Source organism: Schistocerca nitens, chromosome 3 (assembly GCF_023898315.1).
Source record: "Schistocerca nitens isolate TAMUIC-IGC-003100 chromosome 3, iqSchNite1.1, whole genome shotgun sequence".
Taxonomy (NCBI): Eukaryota; Metazoa; Arthropoda; class Insecta; order Orthoptera; family Acrididae; genus Schistocerca; species Schistocerca nitens.
Window position 1 is genome coordinate 257,005,895 of NC_064616.1, and position 14,148 is coordinate 257,020,042.

Sequence of the window (14,148 nt, forward strand, 5' to 3'; positions counted from 1 at the left end):
AAAAGATCTTATGAATTGATGAGATTCACGGTGATGAAGACTTGCAAGCCACTGTAGCTGTTAGTAAGCCTTTATTGGGAACGCAATAAAAGACTACACAACAGCTAAAGCGGCTTGAAGATCCCATCAATTCATTAGAACTTTTTAGTAAAAAAAAAGTTTGAATATTCTTAAATATTAACAATGTTTTTTTTTTATCCGCGGCTACTCGATGTACAAAATAGTGTGTAACAAATTGTAACATAAGCTAAAACATGATATGAATTTTAAGTATGGTTACAATTTGATACTGACACCTATAAAATAACATGACAAAATGCTTTATGTAGTACTTACGTACTTCAGTACTAGACAGTCAGCGTCCACATTCGTAATAGTCACACAATCAACAATAGTTTCAAATTCATCCTCTTGGAAACACAGGGCAGCATAACTCAATTATCCTACTATCAAATAAAAACCATAGGTTTGGACTTACTGCAAGCAATAAAGAGTTGCTGACATTCTGAAAAATCTGAAGAAAAATACAGAATGAAAGGAATTTCTTCGAATATCCTGGCATCGCATGCGAAATGCGTAAATAAATAGCCATGTAGTTGTTACATTTGCAATAAAAATGCTTCAGCTTAAGTTTGACATAAGTAGAGGTAAAAACATTCTACAAAGACCCGTACGTGATTGAAGAAGAAGATGTTCTCCGTAGTTGAGAACGAAACGTCAGGGAGAAGTAGTTCTACAGATCGACCACGGCAATTTAGCCCGGAAGTTTTTACTCATGAAGAAGATTTTTGTTAAAAATGTCAAGGTGTTAATTTCTGAGGGACGTCGTAAATACTTTTTGATTAAGTGTAATATCTACACTTAATCAATAGCTTAAGATTTCTCGCACAGAGCCATTTAAGCAATCATTCTCCCCGACTCCATACGTGAATGGAACGGGGAGAAGCTGGTATAGGGACGTATCCTCAGCCATTCACTTCGCAGTAGTTTGCAGAGCATGGATTTAGATGTTTTACCTTCGTTGTATCTCAGGATTAAGCGAGCAGTTTCATGAGAGGCGCTATATTAACAGTGTAAAATATCGATTGGACGTTATATATTATTCAGCATTTCTCATAAAGAACAACGCAGTTAATTGAAAGTCTCTTCGGGTTTGCTGCCGGATCCTAAATTCAACTTGACTCGATATTTCGGCGATCCAACTGTACGCCATCTTCAGGAAATGCTGCTTCTGCTGATGAGTCCCGCTGAGAACTGACGCAAGATTGCAATTCGACGTCCTATATAGGCCACCGTTCAGTACACGGCGCATGCGCCGCCCATCACGGTTTCTGGCTTCCAAAACAGGGAGGTGGCGCCGCCCTTAGTGAAACACTGCTGGCAACGATATATCGCAATCAAGGCCGCACCGAAGAACGTTCCGTTTTGATGCGAGATCATACAGGATTCCACGTTTTGCTAAGAGGAAACCCATTGTCCCTGTTGATTAAATTATCAGCCAACCTAATTTCAATTGCCTCTTTATACACACTATTCCAAAAACCGGAAATGTTGGCAATTACAACAGTTTCCTCAAATTTCATTTTGTGTCCCTCATTCAGGCAGTGTTCTGCTACGGCCGATTTTTCCGGCTGTTGTAGCCTCGTGTGACGGCGATGTTCCACACACCTGTCATTCACTGTGCGAATAGAACGGCCAACGTAAGCTTTCCCACATTGACACGGGATTTTGTACACCCCGGGTTTCCTAAGTCCCAAATCATCCTTCACAGAGCCGAGCAGAGCCCTAATCTTAGAGGGTGGACGGAACACACTCTTAATGTTAAAACTCCTTAAAATTCGTCCAATTTTAAACGATAAGCCTCTAGCATAAGGAAGAAAGGCCACAGATCTATGTTCCTCTTCGAACACCTCCGGAGACGGTCCAAATTCCATAGCCCTACGAATCTGTTTCTCGGTATATCCATTTTCCTTAAAAACAGTCATCAAATGCTCAAGTTCTTGGGTTAAGCTGTCTGCGTCGGAAATGGCATATGCTCTCCGTACCAAAGTCCTAAGGACGCCACTACGTTGGTGTGGTGGATGACAACTCTTAGGGTGCAGATACAGATCTGTGTGTGTCGGCTTTCGGTGAACACTGTGTCCCAAAGTTCCATCTGGTTTTTTATAAACCATTACGTCTAAATATGGAAGCATCCCATCAGTTTCAACCTCCATAGTAAATTTGATACGGGGATGAAGACAGTTGAAGTGGTCCAAAAACCTGTTAAGAGCATCACGTCCATGCGGCCATACGAAGAAGGTATCGTCCACGTATCTCCAGAAGCACGTTGGTTGCAAAGCTGAAGTCCTCAGTGCCATAGCCTCGAAGTCCTCCATAAATAAATTGGCGACTATGGGTGACAAAGGACTACCCATAGCCACTCCGTCATTCTGTTCAAAAATGTTACCGTTAAATAAAAAATACGTGGAGGTCAGCACATGACGACAAAGCTTCACCAGCTCTTCATCCAATTTTTCACTGATCAAACTAAGGGACTCTTCCAGAGGAACTCGTGTAAATAGGGATACCACATCGAAACTCACTAACAGATCTGAAGGATTCAACTTCAAAGACCCCAATCGTCGAATAAAATCCACCGAACTGGATATATGGTGTTCACATTTGCCAACAAATGGACTGAGAGCAGATGATAAATACTTTGCCAGGTTATAGGTCGGTGCACCCAAATTACTAACAATAGGGCGTAGAGGAACCCCTTCCTTATGCGACTTAGGCAGACCATACAACCTAGGCGGAACGGCAGCACCAGGATGAAGTTTCTTACGTAAATCATCTGACAACGAACTCTTTTTTTCAGCAGTGAAAGTGTCTTACGTTTGATCCTTTCTGTGGGGTCATTAGATAGTCTTCTGTACGCCGGGTCGTTGAGAAGTAAATCCATTTTTAGGACATAATCATCCCGCGTCATTACAACCGTGGCATTCCCCTTGTCAGCTGGTAAAACTACTACGTCATCATTCTTAAGGGAACGAATGGCTGCTCTCTCTGCGGAAGAGATGTTATCCCGCGGTGTTCGAGCCCGACGTAATGTGTGCGACACTTCTTGCCTTATTTCCTCTGCTTGATCCTCGGGTAGGCTGTGTACTGCTTGTTCTACAGAGCAAATGAACTCTGTGATAGGAAGTCTCTTGGGAGTGGGCGAAAAATTTAAACCTTTCTCCAATATCGACACTGTGGGCCCATCCAACGCCTTGTTAGAGAGATTAATCACAGTACGCCGACGTTTATCCACTTCTGATGCTGTAGAACGAGAAAGAAGCCGTTCAAATTTCGAGGATTGTCTGGTAACGGCGCTCCTATGTGTCCAATCTGATAGCGCCCACGTGGAATCATCAACCCACTGCCAAACATCCCTTGAAAACTGCGATGACAAGTTCAAATGTAAATAAAATAAATCTTTGGAAACAATATCCAGCTGTCTACGGGTAAAACGAATGCGTTCTCTTAAAAGTGCTTGGCTCGCACGTTCCTTAATCCTATTAGCTCTCTTACTGTTAATAAAATGAATAAATCTGGCGAAATTAGGAATAATACCTTCGTCATGGCATCTCAGCAAGAAGGCGAGTGTACTCAACAGCTTTCCTTTCTTCCTCCGAAGTTTATCTAACTTCTGTACAAGCTTCACCATCTCCTCCCCGTAGAGGTACTTGATGTGACTACGTAGGCTTTCCCGGCGTAATAAGTCTTGAAAGTCTCTTCGGGTTTGCTGCCGGACCCTAAAATCAACTTGACTCGATATTTCGGCGATCCAACTGTTCGCCATCTTCAGGAAATGCTGCCTATATAGGACGTCGAATTGCAATCTTGCGTCAGTTCTCAGCGGGACTCATCAGCAGAAGCAGAATTTCCTGAAGATGGCGAACAGTTGGATCGCCGAAATATCGAGTCCAGTTGATTTTAGGATCCGGCAGCAAACCCGAAAAGACTTTCAAGACTTATTACGCCGGGAAAGCCTACGTAGTCATAACAACGCAGTTAACTTTACTATTGTTAATTCACACGATATCGACCGATATAGTAGTTATGCCAAGCAGCTGCGCCATTGAAGACATTGAATGTGGTGAGGTGCTCTTTAAAATGGCAATAATTTTCCAATACTCGTCGTGCGGTACTTCTATAACACGTGTGGCTGGAAGCTGAAACTGTTTTTAATTAGAAACGTGAGCTCAAAAAATTTGTCTGTGTATTATCGTTATGATGCGAAGGTGAAATCTTATAAGAGGAAAACGGTCCTGCTGTATCGTATGCCACTCACTTCGAAACGAGGAAGAAAACAGTTGGATGAAAATGTACAGAGAATAGTACAGTGAGTTATCAGTAAGTTAGCCTCTCTGCTCTGTAGTTCTGAGTCGGTAGAAGTCTGTAAACGTCGGAAGGCGTCGGCCGGTATTCATTTGTTTACCTGCCTGACGAGACTGTGTCGGGTAGTCATTGTTAAGTGCTAAGTTGATGGTTTGTACTTCATTCTATTTCGTACTGTTTCCTTTCCTGGGGATAAGTGTACGTAATTGTTTCAGTCAGGACCTTTATTAAGCATGTAGATATATAAGACAATTTCAGTTTTGATAGCGAAGAACATTTAAGCTATTTTTAACTCCGCACGTGACGTCTGCGTCTCGTATGGGATTATAGCGACGTAGATAAATGTTATGTATTAATTAGAAACGGTTCGGTCACTGTCGTGTCCATTTTAAGTGTTACGGCAATAATTGTCGAATAAACTCGGTAGTTAAAAATTGACATGTTCCACATCCACGAGGATCTCCTCAGCACGGATCTATGGAACGAAAACTAATCTAATCTAACCGCTGTTATCAGTGTAAAGAGAAACAAATTTTCAAATATGTCCAATAGAGACAACAGGACGTGCTAAAAGGGAATGCCTCTGAATTTTTTATGTGAAAACTTCTAAAGCTTCTTAAATAAAACCAACGTTGTTGACATTCTACATCTTTACTCTTCGTGTGTACATATTTATTTCTCAACATAGCCATCCTGGCGACGTTCGCCCAGTGAGAGACTAGTTTGCTGATACCGTCACTTTAGAATGACACGGTTGACGGAGCCCCAACCTCACCTCTGTTTGCACCGCTTCATCACTATGAAAGTTAAGTCCACGAAGGTGTTCTTTAAGTTTTGGATACAGATGAAAATAGGATAAGGCCATGTTGGGGCTGTATGGAGCATGATCGATGACAGTGGACCCAAGGCGTCGGATAGTTGCACGTGTTTCAGCGCTCGTGTGTGGTCTGGTATTGTCACGCAGAAGGAGAGGGTGCTCTTCGAATTCGAAACTCGATTACAATACACTGTTTCTCATGCACCAACATAGTTACCTCACACACCGCCATGTTACATGTTACAGTTCGCAGCGCTCTAGCAGCAGAGGGCTTGCAGATACGTAGATATGAAGGGAAAAGAGGTAGAATGTTACTAACGCCAGAGTTGTTTAAAGAGCTTTAAGAGTCTTCACATAAATTCGGAGACGTAACTCGTATGTTACTGGACACTCTTTTACCAGATTGGGAGCCACAGATGAAGTTCAGAAGAATGTCGTCAAAGAACCAGATTTTACTTCTTTCATACTTCTCGGGTGTCATCACAAGAAGCTAGGTTTGACATTAAAGCGACGTGTCCTCTCCACCGAGGCCGCTCATACCCCGGGGGCAAGGATAGAGCCAGGTTCTTCTTTTTCCTAGAAAATGATTTACATACCCGTGTTAAGTAGATTTTTAACAGGGTCGAACTGGAACATTTTTATGACTACTTAAAAGTCCCCATTCGTCTTCAAAAATATTAAAAATACACCATATCCCGGGTCTGGCTCTACTCCCCCCCCCCCCCCCCCCCCCTACATACTGTGGTATGAGCGCCTTTGCTCACCACGTAGGTAGCAGTCGTAGAGGACGTTGGTTTACTGTTAAAATTCCGAGACCTTATTTTGTGGTAGCAGAAGAGCCAACACCGTGCTACGAGTGGAGGCCGAAATGCACGCGTTTTAGCTCACGCAGGCTGGCGTCAGGAGGAAAGAACTATACTGACGTGAGGTCTGGCACATGACAAGGAATGAGAATTCAGAAAGCGGACGTAATTAGTTTGATACTTAACTTTAATCCATTAATGATGAACGTCGCTCTTGACGCTACATAATTCACAATATTATCTGTTCAGAATACATTCTTGAAGATAGTAATTATAGTAACTGAATAGGGCACCTTGCTAAGTTGTAGCAAATGACGTAGCTAAAGGCTATGTTAAACTGTCGTCTCTGCAAATGAGAGCGTATGTCGACAGTGAACCATCGCTAGCAAAGTCGGCTGTACAACTGGGGCGAATGCTAGGGAGTCTCTTTAGACTAGACCTGCCGTGTGGCGGCGCTCGGTCTGCAATCACTGATAGTGGCGACACGCGGGTCCGACTTATACTAATGGACCGCGGCCTGTTTAAAGGCTACCACCTAGCAAGTGTGGTGTCTGGCGGTGACACCACACCTTTCGTTCGTTGAAGAATGAAGCAAACTTTTGCTTCCTCCTACATATACTGTCAGAACGTGATGCCCCACAGCTCTTATACACACTGACGGAAAGAGGAATCGCAACACCAAGAAGGAGTTGTGCGACATAAATGAAAGTTGATAGGAGTGTTTCTACGATGACGTGTATTCCAATTTCGCGCCAGTCGCATAAGAGTGAATGGCGCCAGTAGCTAAGGATGTCTTTTAAGGAGATAAAGACGCCATTATCAACACCTCACTGAGTTTGAACGAGGTCGTGTGGCAGGGCTACGAGAAGTTGGATGTTCCTTCTGCGTTATTGCGGAAAGACTTGGTAGGAATGTATCCACTGTACATGATTGCTGGCAGCGGTGGCCACGAGAATATACGGTCGCAAGAAGACTGTGCTCCCGACGGCCACGTGGCACTACCGAGAGGGAAGACAATCGAGTTCGGCGTATAGCTCTGGCGCATCGTACTGCATCTGCGGCAGCACTTTGAGCAGTAGTTGACACCACGGTGACACAACGAACTATTGCAAATCGGTTACTTCCAAGGGCAGCTCCGAGCCAGACGCCCTGTAGCGTGCTTGCCAATGACCCCAAACCACCGTCATCTGCCACTTCAGTGGTGTCTAGCGAGAGCTGATTGGAGGGAGGCATGGAGGTCTTCAGTGTTTTCTTATGAAAGCTGGATCTGCCTCGGTGCCAATGATGGCCGTGTTTTGGTTACGAGGAGGCCAGTTGAGGGCGTGCAGCCAACCTGTCTGCGTGCTACACACTTTACCTTCACCTGGAGTTACGGTCTGGTGTGCGATTTCGTATGACCGCAGGAATACTCTTGACGTTATCCCACGCATCCTGACTGCAAATTTGTCCGTCAGTCTGGTGCTTCGACCTGTTCTGCTACTCATGAACAGCACTCTAGGGAGTGTTTTCCAGTAGGATAAGGCTCATCCACATACCGCCACTGTGACCCAACGAGTGTCGAGATGTTGCTTTGACCTGTTCGGTCACCAGATCTGTTTCCAGTCGAGCACATATGAAACATCATCAGACGGCAACTCCAGCGTTATCTACAAACAACATTAATCGTCCGTGTGTTGACCGACCAAGTGCGTGCAACGGGCATGGAACTCTGTCCCACAAAGTGACATCCAGCACCTATACAATATAAAGCATGCACGTCTGCAAGCTTGCATTCAACATTCTGGCGGTTACGCCGGTTATTAATGTACTAACATTTCACATTTACTATGGCTTATCGTACACTTGCATTAACCTGTGATCTTGCAGCGTTAATCAAGTGTTACAGATGTGGTCTCGAAATTTCACTACGCAACGTTAATTGTTTTTTGTTGCAGAGATTTTTTCCTGTGAGAGTATGTGAAATATGTCATATTACCGCCATGAGCTGCTGTACTTTACTTACACAACCTGTTTCAGTCGTCTGATCATTATCAGGTTCACAAATGTATTCGCAGCATCATGTTATGCGATATATAAAAATATAATCGTCAGGTGATAAAACCATGAATTACACACTTTTATCGTATCGTGAAGAAACTGAAAAAGAAATGATAATCGGAAGGACCGACTCAGCATATATTAAAGTCAAAAGCAGCTTAATTTTTATGCATATGAAACTTTTCCTTTCTTTTATGTATGGACTATTGCAAGGTGGTGGTTTTTAAGCGTAAAATCTCATATGTTATCTGTGGAATATTGCAAGGTGATGGCTTTTAAACGTAAAATCCCATGGTAATATATGTTGCTATGTTTAGTAAACATCTAGAAGTGTTAGTATGCTATTCATAGTAAATAACGCTATTTTTCAAATTTCCAACAGAGCTAATATTGCGTTATTGCCAAAAATATGTGGTCGTATTTTAATTTGCCGTATTTTAAATGCTGAAATTGTGAAAGATCATGTTGCAACTTAAATGTAATTGGAATATCACAGGCTACTATATAAATTGTGAACCCTGTGCTGACGATAATAATGGTTGTAATCAATGACATTTTCCTGTTTGTAGCCCTGCCATGATGATGGAGCTGAGCCATAGTCTGACGCTAAATGAAGAGGCCCTGCGTCAGATTCCGGAGGCCAAGAGACCAGTATTTGTATTTGAATGGCTTCGCTTCCTCGATAAAGTTCTTGTAGCAGCACAGAAAGTAAGCCATTCTTCTTACTGATGATATTACAAAATATGATTTTCATAGGTGATCATCATCTTAGTGGTATGCTCCTTTAGTCTTGAGAGGGACATAAAGGATTTAGCTGTTACGGTTGTAGAATATTTAAGTTTTTGTTTCCAGTTCGACTTTCTCCTTAAGTGAAAGCAAGAAAGTAGTTTTATTTTTGTTTGTGACTATTTATTGAGAAAGTGAATGATATATGAAAAGAAGATGCAGTCAGCCCTAATAGAATCATGTAATAAAACAAATAGATCAATAGAAGGAAAATGGGATAGGTTAGGTATAAACGAAATGAAAAGCGTAAAGGAGAAAAAAAGAATGGTGCAGAGGAAAGGCAGAGCAAGACAGCATGTGTAGTGTCATTGCTATTAATTTTACTATTTAATGTACTCTGTACTATAAATGTCATGCTGTAGCGACCTATCTCCCAAAAGTTAAAGTGCTATTTGTATATCTGTGTTATAACCATATTTAGCAGGTTTTTACTCCTCTGCACAGTTTAAACATATCACTGTCATACTGAAGGTACTGTACATATATAATTAAGCACACAAAGGGATAATGGCCCATTCTGCAGACAATAAAAAGGAAGACAGATGTATAGATGTGTACACTGAAGTGACAAAAGTAATGGGATACCTCCTAATAGAGCATTGGACCTCCTTTGGCCCAGTGTAGTTCAGCAACACAATGTGGCATGGACTCAGCAAGTCTTTGGAAGTCCCCAGCAGAAATAGTGAGCCATGCTACCTGTATAGCTGTCCATAATTGCAAAAGGTTTGCCGGTGCAGTATTTTGAGAATGAACTGGTCTGTCCCTCTTGATTATATCCTATAAATGTTCAATGGGATTCATGATGTGCAATCTCGGTGGCCAGATAATTCACTAGAATTGTCCAGAATGTTCTTCAAACCAGTGGCGAACAATTGTGGCCCGGTAACATATTGCATTGTCATCCATAAACATTCCGTTGTTGTTTGGGAATATGAAGTCCATGAATGGCTGCAGAAGGTCTCCAAGTAGCTGAACATAACCATTTGCAGTCAATGATCACTTCAGTTGGACCAGAGGACTAAGTGCAATCCTTGTAAGCACAAGGCCACACTATTATGGGGCTACCACCAGCTTGCACAGTGCCTTGTTGACAACTTGGGTCCATGGCTTTGTGGGTTCGGCACCACACTGGAACTCCACCATCAGCTCTTACCAACTGAAATCTGGATTCATCTTACCAGGCCACAGTTTTTCAGTCATCTAGGGTCCAACCAATATGGTCACCAGCCCAGGAGAGGTGCTGCAGGTGATGTCGTTTTAGCAGAGGCATTCGCCTCAGTCGTCTGCTGCCAAAGCCCATTAATTCAAAATTTTGCCACTCTGCTCTAACAGATACATTCATCGTACGTCCCACATTAATTTCTGCAGTTATTTTGCTCAATGTTCCTTCTCTATGCAAATGCTGCTGCTCAAGGTCGTTAAGTGAAGGCAGTTGGCCCCAGCATTGTCCGTGGTGAGATGTAATGCCTGAAATTTGGTATTCTCGACACATTCTTTACACTGTGGATCTTGGAATTCTGAAATCCTTAATGATCTCCAAAATGGAATGTTCCATGTGTCTAGCTCAGACTAGATTAGATTAGATTAGATTAATACTAGTTCCATGGATCATGAATACGATATTTCGTAATGATGTGGAACGAGTCGAATTTTCCAATACATGACATAATTAGGTTAATTTAACAACATACTTAAGTTAATATAACAACTTTATTTTTTTGTGTTTTTTGTTTTTCTTTATTTTTTTATTTTTATTTTTTTAATATTTTTTTCTTTTTTTTCTTAATTTATATCTAAAAATTCCTCTATGGAGTAGAAGGAGTTGTCATTCAGAAATTCTTTTAATTTCTTCTTAAATACTTGTTGGTTATCTGTCAGACTTTTGATACTATTTGGTAAGTGACCAAAGACTTTAGTGCCAGTATAATTCACCCCTTTCTGTGCCAAAGTTAGATTTAATCTTGAATAGTGAAGATCATCCTTTCTCCTAGTATTGTAGTTATGCACACTGCTATTACTTTTGAATTGGGTTTGGTTGTTAATAACAAATTTCATAAGAGAGTATATATACTGAGAAGCTACTGTGAATATCCCTAGATCCTTAAATAAATGTCTGCAGGATGATCTTGGGTGGACTCCAGCTATTATTCTGATTACACGCTTTTGTGCAATAAATACTTTATTCCTCAGTGATGAATTACCCCAAAATATGATGCCATATGAAAGCAATGAGTGAAAATAGGCGTAGTAAGCTAATTTACTAAGATGTTTATCACCAAAATTTGCAATGACCCTTATTGCATAAGTAGCTGAACTCAAACGTTTCAGCAGATCATCAATGTGTTTCTTCCAATTTAATCTCTCATCAATGGACACACCTAAAAATTTGGAATATTCTACCTTAGCTATATGCTTCTGATTAAGGTCTATATTTATTAATGGCGTCATACCATTCACTGTACGGAACTGTATGTACTGTGTCTTATCAAAATTCAGTGAGAGTCCGTTTACAAGGAACCACTTAGTAATTTTCTGAAAGACAGTATTGACAATTTCATCAGTTAATTCTTGTTTGTCAGGTGTGATTACTATACTTGTATCATCAGCAAAGAGAACTAACTTTGCCTCTTCATGAATATAGAATGGCAAGTCATTAATATATAATAAGAACAACAAAGGACCCAAGACTGACCCTTGTGGAACCCCATTCTTGATAGTTCCCCAGTTTGAGGAATGTGCTGATCTTTGCATGTTACGAGAACTACTTATTTCAACTTTCTGCACTCTTCCAGTTAGGTACGAATTAAACCATTTGTGCACTGTCCCACTCATGCCACAATACTTGAGCTTGTCTAGCAGAATTTCATGATTTACACAATCAAAAGCCTTTGAGAGATCACAAAAAATCCCAATGGGTGGTGTTCGGTTATTCAGATCATTCAAAATTTTACTGGTGAAAGCATATATGGCATTTTCTGTTGAAAAACCTTTCTGAAAACCAAACTGACATTTTGTTAGTACTTCATTTTTACAGATATGTGAAGCTACTCTTGAATACATTACTTTCTCAAAAATTTTGGATAAAGCTGTTAGAAGGGAGATTGGACGGTAATTGTTGACATCAGATCTATCCCCCTTTTTATGCAAAGGTATAACAATAGCATATTTCAGTCTATCAGGGAAAATGCCCTGTTCCAGAGAGCTATTACACAGGTGGCTGAGAATCTTACTTATCTGTTGAGAACAAGCTTTTAGTATTTTGCTGGAAATGCCATCAATTCCATGTGAGTTTTTGCTTTTAAGCAAGTTTATTATTTTCCTAATTTCAAAGGGAGAAGTGGGTGAGATTTCAATTGTATCAAATTGCATAGGTATGGCCTCTTCCATTAACAGCCTAGCATCTTCTAATGAACACCTGGATCCTACTATATCCACAACATTTAGAAAATGATTATTAAAAATATTTTCAACTTCTGACTTTTTGTTCGTAAAGTTTTCATTCAATTTGATGGTAATACTGTCTTCCTCTGCTCTTGGTTGACCTGTTTCTCTTTTAATAATATTCCAAATTGTTTTAATTTTATTATCAGAGTTGCTGATTTCAGACATGATACACATACTCCTGGATTTTTTAATAACTTTTCTTAATATAACACAGTAGTTTTTATAATTTTTGATAGTTTCTGGGTCACTACTCTTTCTTGCTGTCAGATACATTTCCCTTTTGCGGTTACAAGATATTTTTATACCCTTAGTAAGCCATGGTTTGTTACAAGGTTTCTTACGAGTATATTTAACTATTTTCTTGGGGAAGCAGTTTTCAAATGCATTTACAAAAATGTCATGAAATAAATTATATTTTAAATTGGCATCAGGTTCACGGTACACCTCATCCCAGTCTAACTGCTGTAGGCTTTCCCTGAAATTTGCAATTGTTAAATCGTTGACTGAACGTACCACTTTGGAGGACTGTTTAGTATTGCTGAATGGAGCTATGTCATATATTGTAACTAGCTGTGCACCATGATCAGAAAGACCATTCTCAACAGGCTGAGCATTTATCTGGTTAAACTTATCTTGGTCTATAAAGAAGTTATCTATCAGTGAGCTGCTATCCTTTACCACCCGAGTAGGAAAATCAATAACGGGTGTCAAATTGAAAGAACCGAGTAATACTTCAAGGTCATTTTTCCTATTACCCTCTTTAAGAGAATCTACATTGAAGTCCCCACAAATAATAATTTGCTTCCCCCTGTCTGACAGATAGCACAACAAGGAGTCCAAATTTTTCAGAAATAGATGAAAATTTCCTGATGGGGACCTATATACAGTTACAATTATAAATGTGCCTTTATTTAATTTAAGCTCACAGGCACATGCTTCTATATGTTTCTCTACACAAAACTTTTTTGTTTCTATACTTTTTGCACAATGATAACTTTTGACATATATGGCAACTCCTCCTTTCTCCATATTTTCTCTCATTACATATGCAGAGAGCTTATATCCACTTACATTTACCTTATCCATATCAGTAACAATGTGATGCTCAGACAGGCATAGTATATCTATTTCATTCTCAGCTTCTAAATCTTCTAAACAAACCAGAAGCTCATCTACTTTATTCTTTAAACTCCCAATATTTTGATGAAATATACTTACATTATTTTTAATTATACCTTTATGAGAACCTTTCCTTATTCTAACATTTGCAGTACTCTCCTGTCTGAGTTTCTCATTGTGCTTAGGCCTAGTTCCTATACCAGTGGTCACACGGTGTTCAGAGAGGCAGATTATGTCAACTGGGTTGGGTGACTTTAATTCATCAATGCAATTACCTAGGACTGAGCTACAACTTGGTGGAAATAAAATTTCTGGTGATTGGTGAAAATTTATAATTGATAGCTGTGATTGGTGATCCAATGTGCTAGAATTGTGCTGTTTAATTTCTTTCCTAAACTGAAGATTTGTTTCAATCCTGACCTCTCGTAGAACTTGACATCTTTCTGTCTTACCTATCCTACTATTCCGTGTTCATAGTTTTTTAATTCCCACGATGCAACCATAATCACATTGGAAACCTTTTCACATGAATCAATTGAATACAAATAACTGCTCCAGCAATGCACTGCCCTTTTATATTTTATATGCATGATGCTACTGCCATCTGTATATGTGCATATGACTATCCCATTACTTTAGTCACCTCAGTGTATTAAGTGTTACAAGTAACTGTATTCACAAAATATTTACAATAATCACAGACTCGTCCAGGAAATCTATTTCCTTTATTAGTAAAAAAAATTACTTGAAAGTTTTCTTCTACAGAATGTAAAAATT

The 14,148-nt window shown here is 40.2% G+C and overlaps 1 protein-coding gene across 1 annotated transcript in view; it reads left to right on the plus strand.

Moving 5' to 3' along the window:
- The window catches only part of LOC126248228 (HEAT repeat-containing protein 5B), a 250,516-nt gene that overhangs the window by 53,743 nt on the left and 182,625 nt on the right, over positions 1-14,148 (plus strand). The window contains exon 2 of the mRNA XM_049949054.1: positions 8,592-8,730. Within this exon, the coding sequence (XP_049805011.1) occupies positions 8,592-8,730 (139 nt within the window). The remainder of the gene's footprint in view (positions 1-8,591; positions 8,731-14,148) is intronic.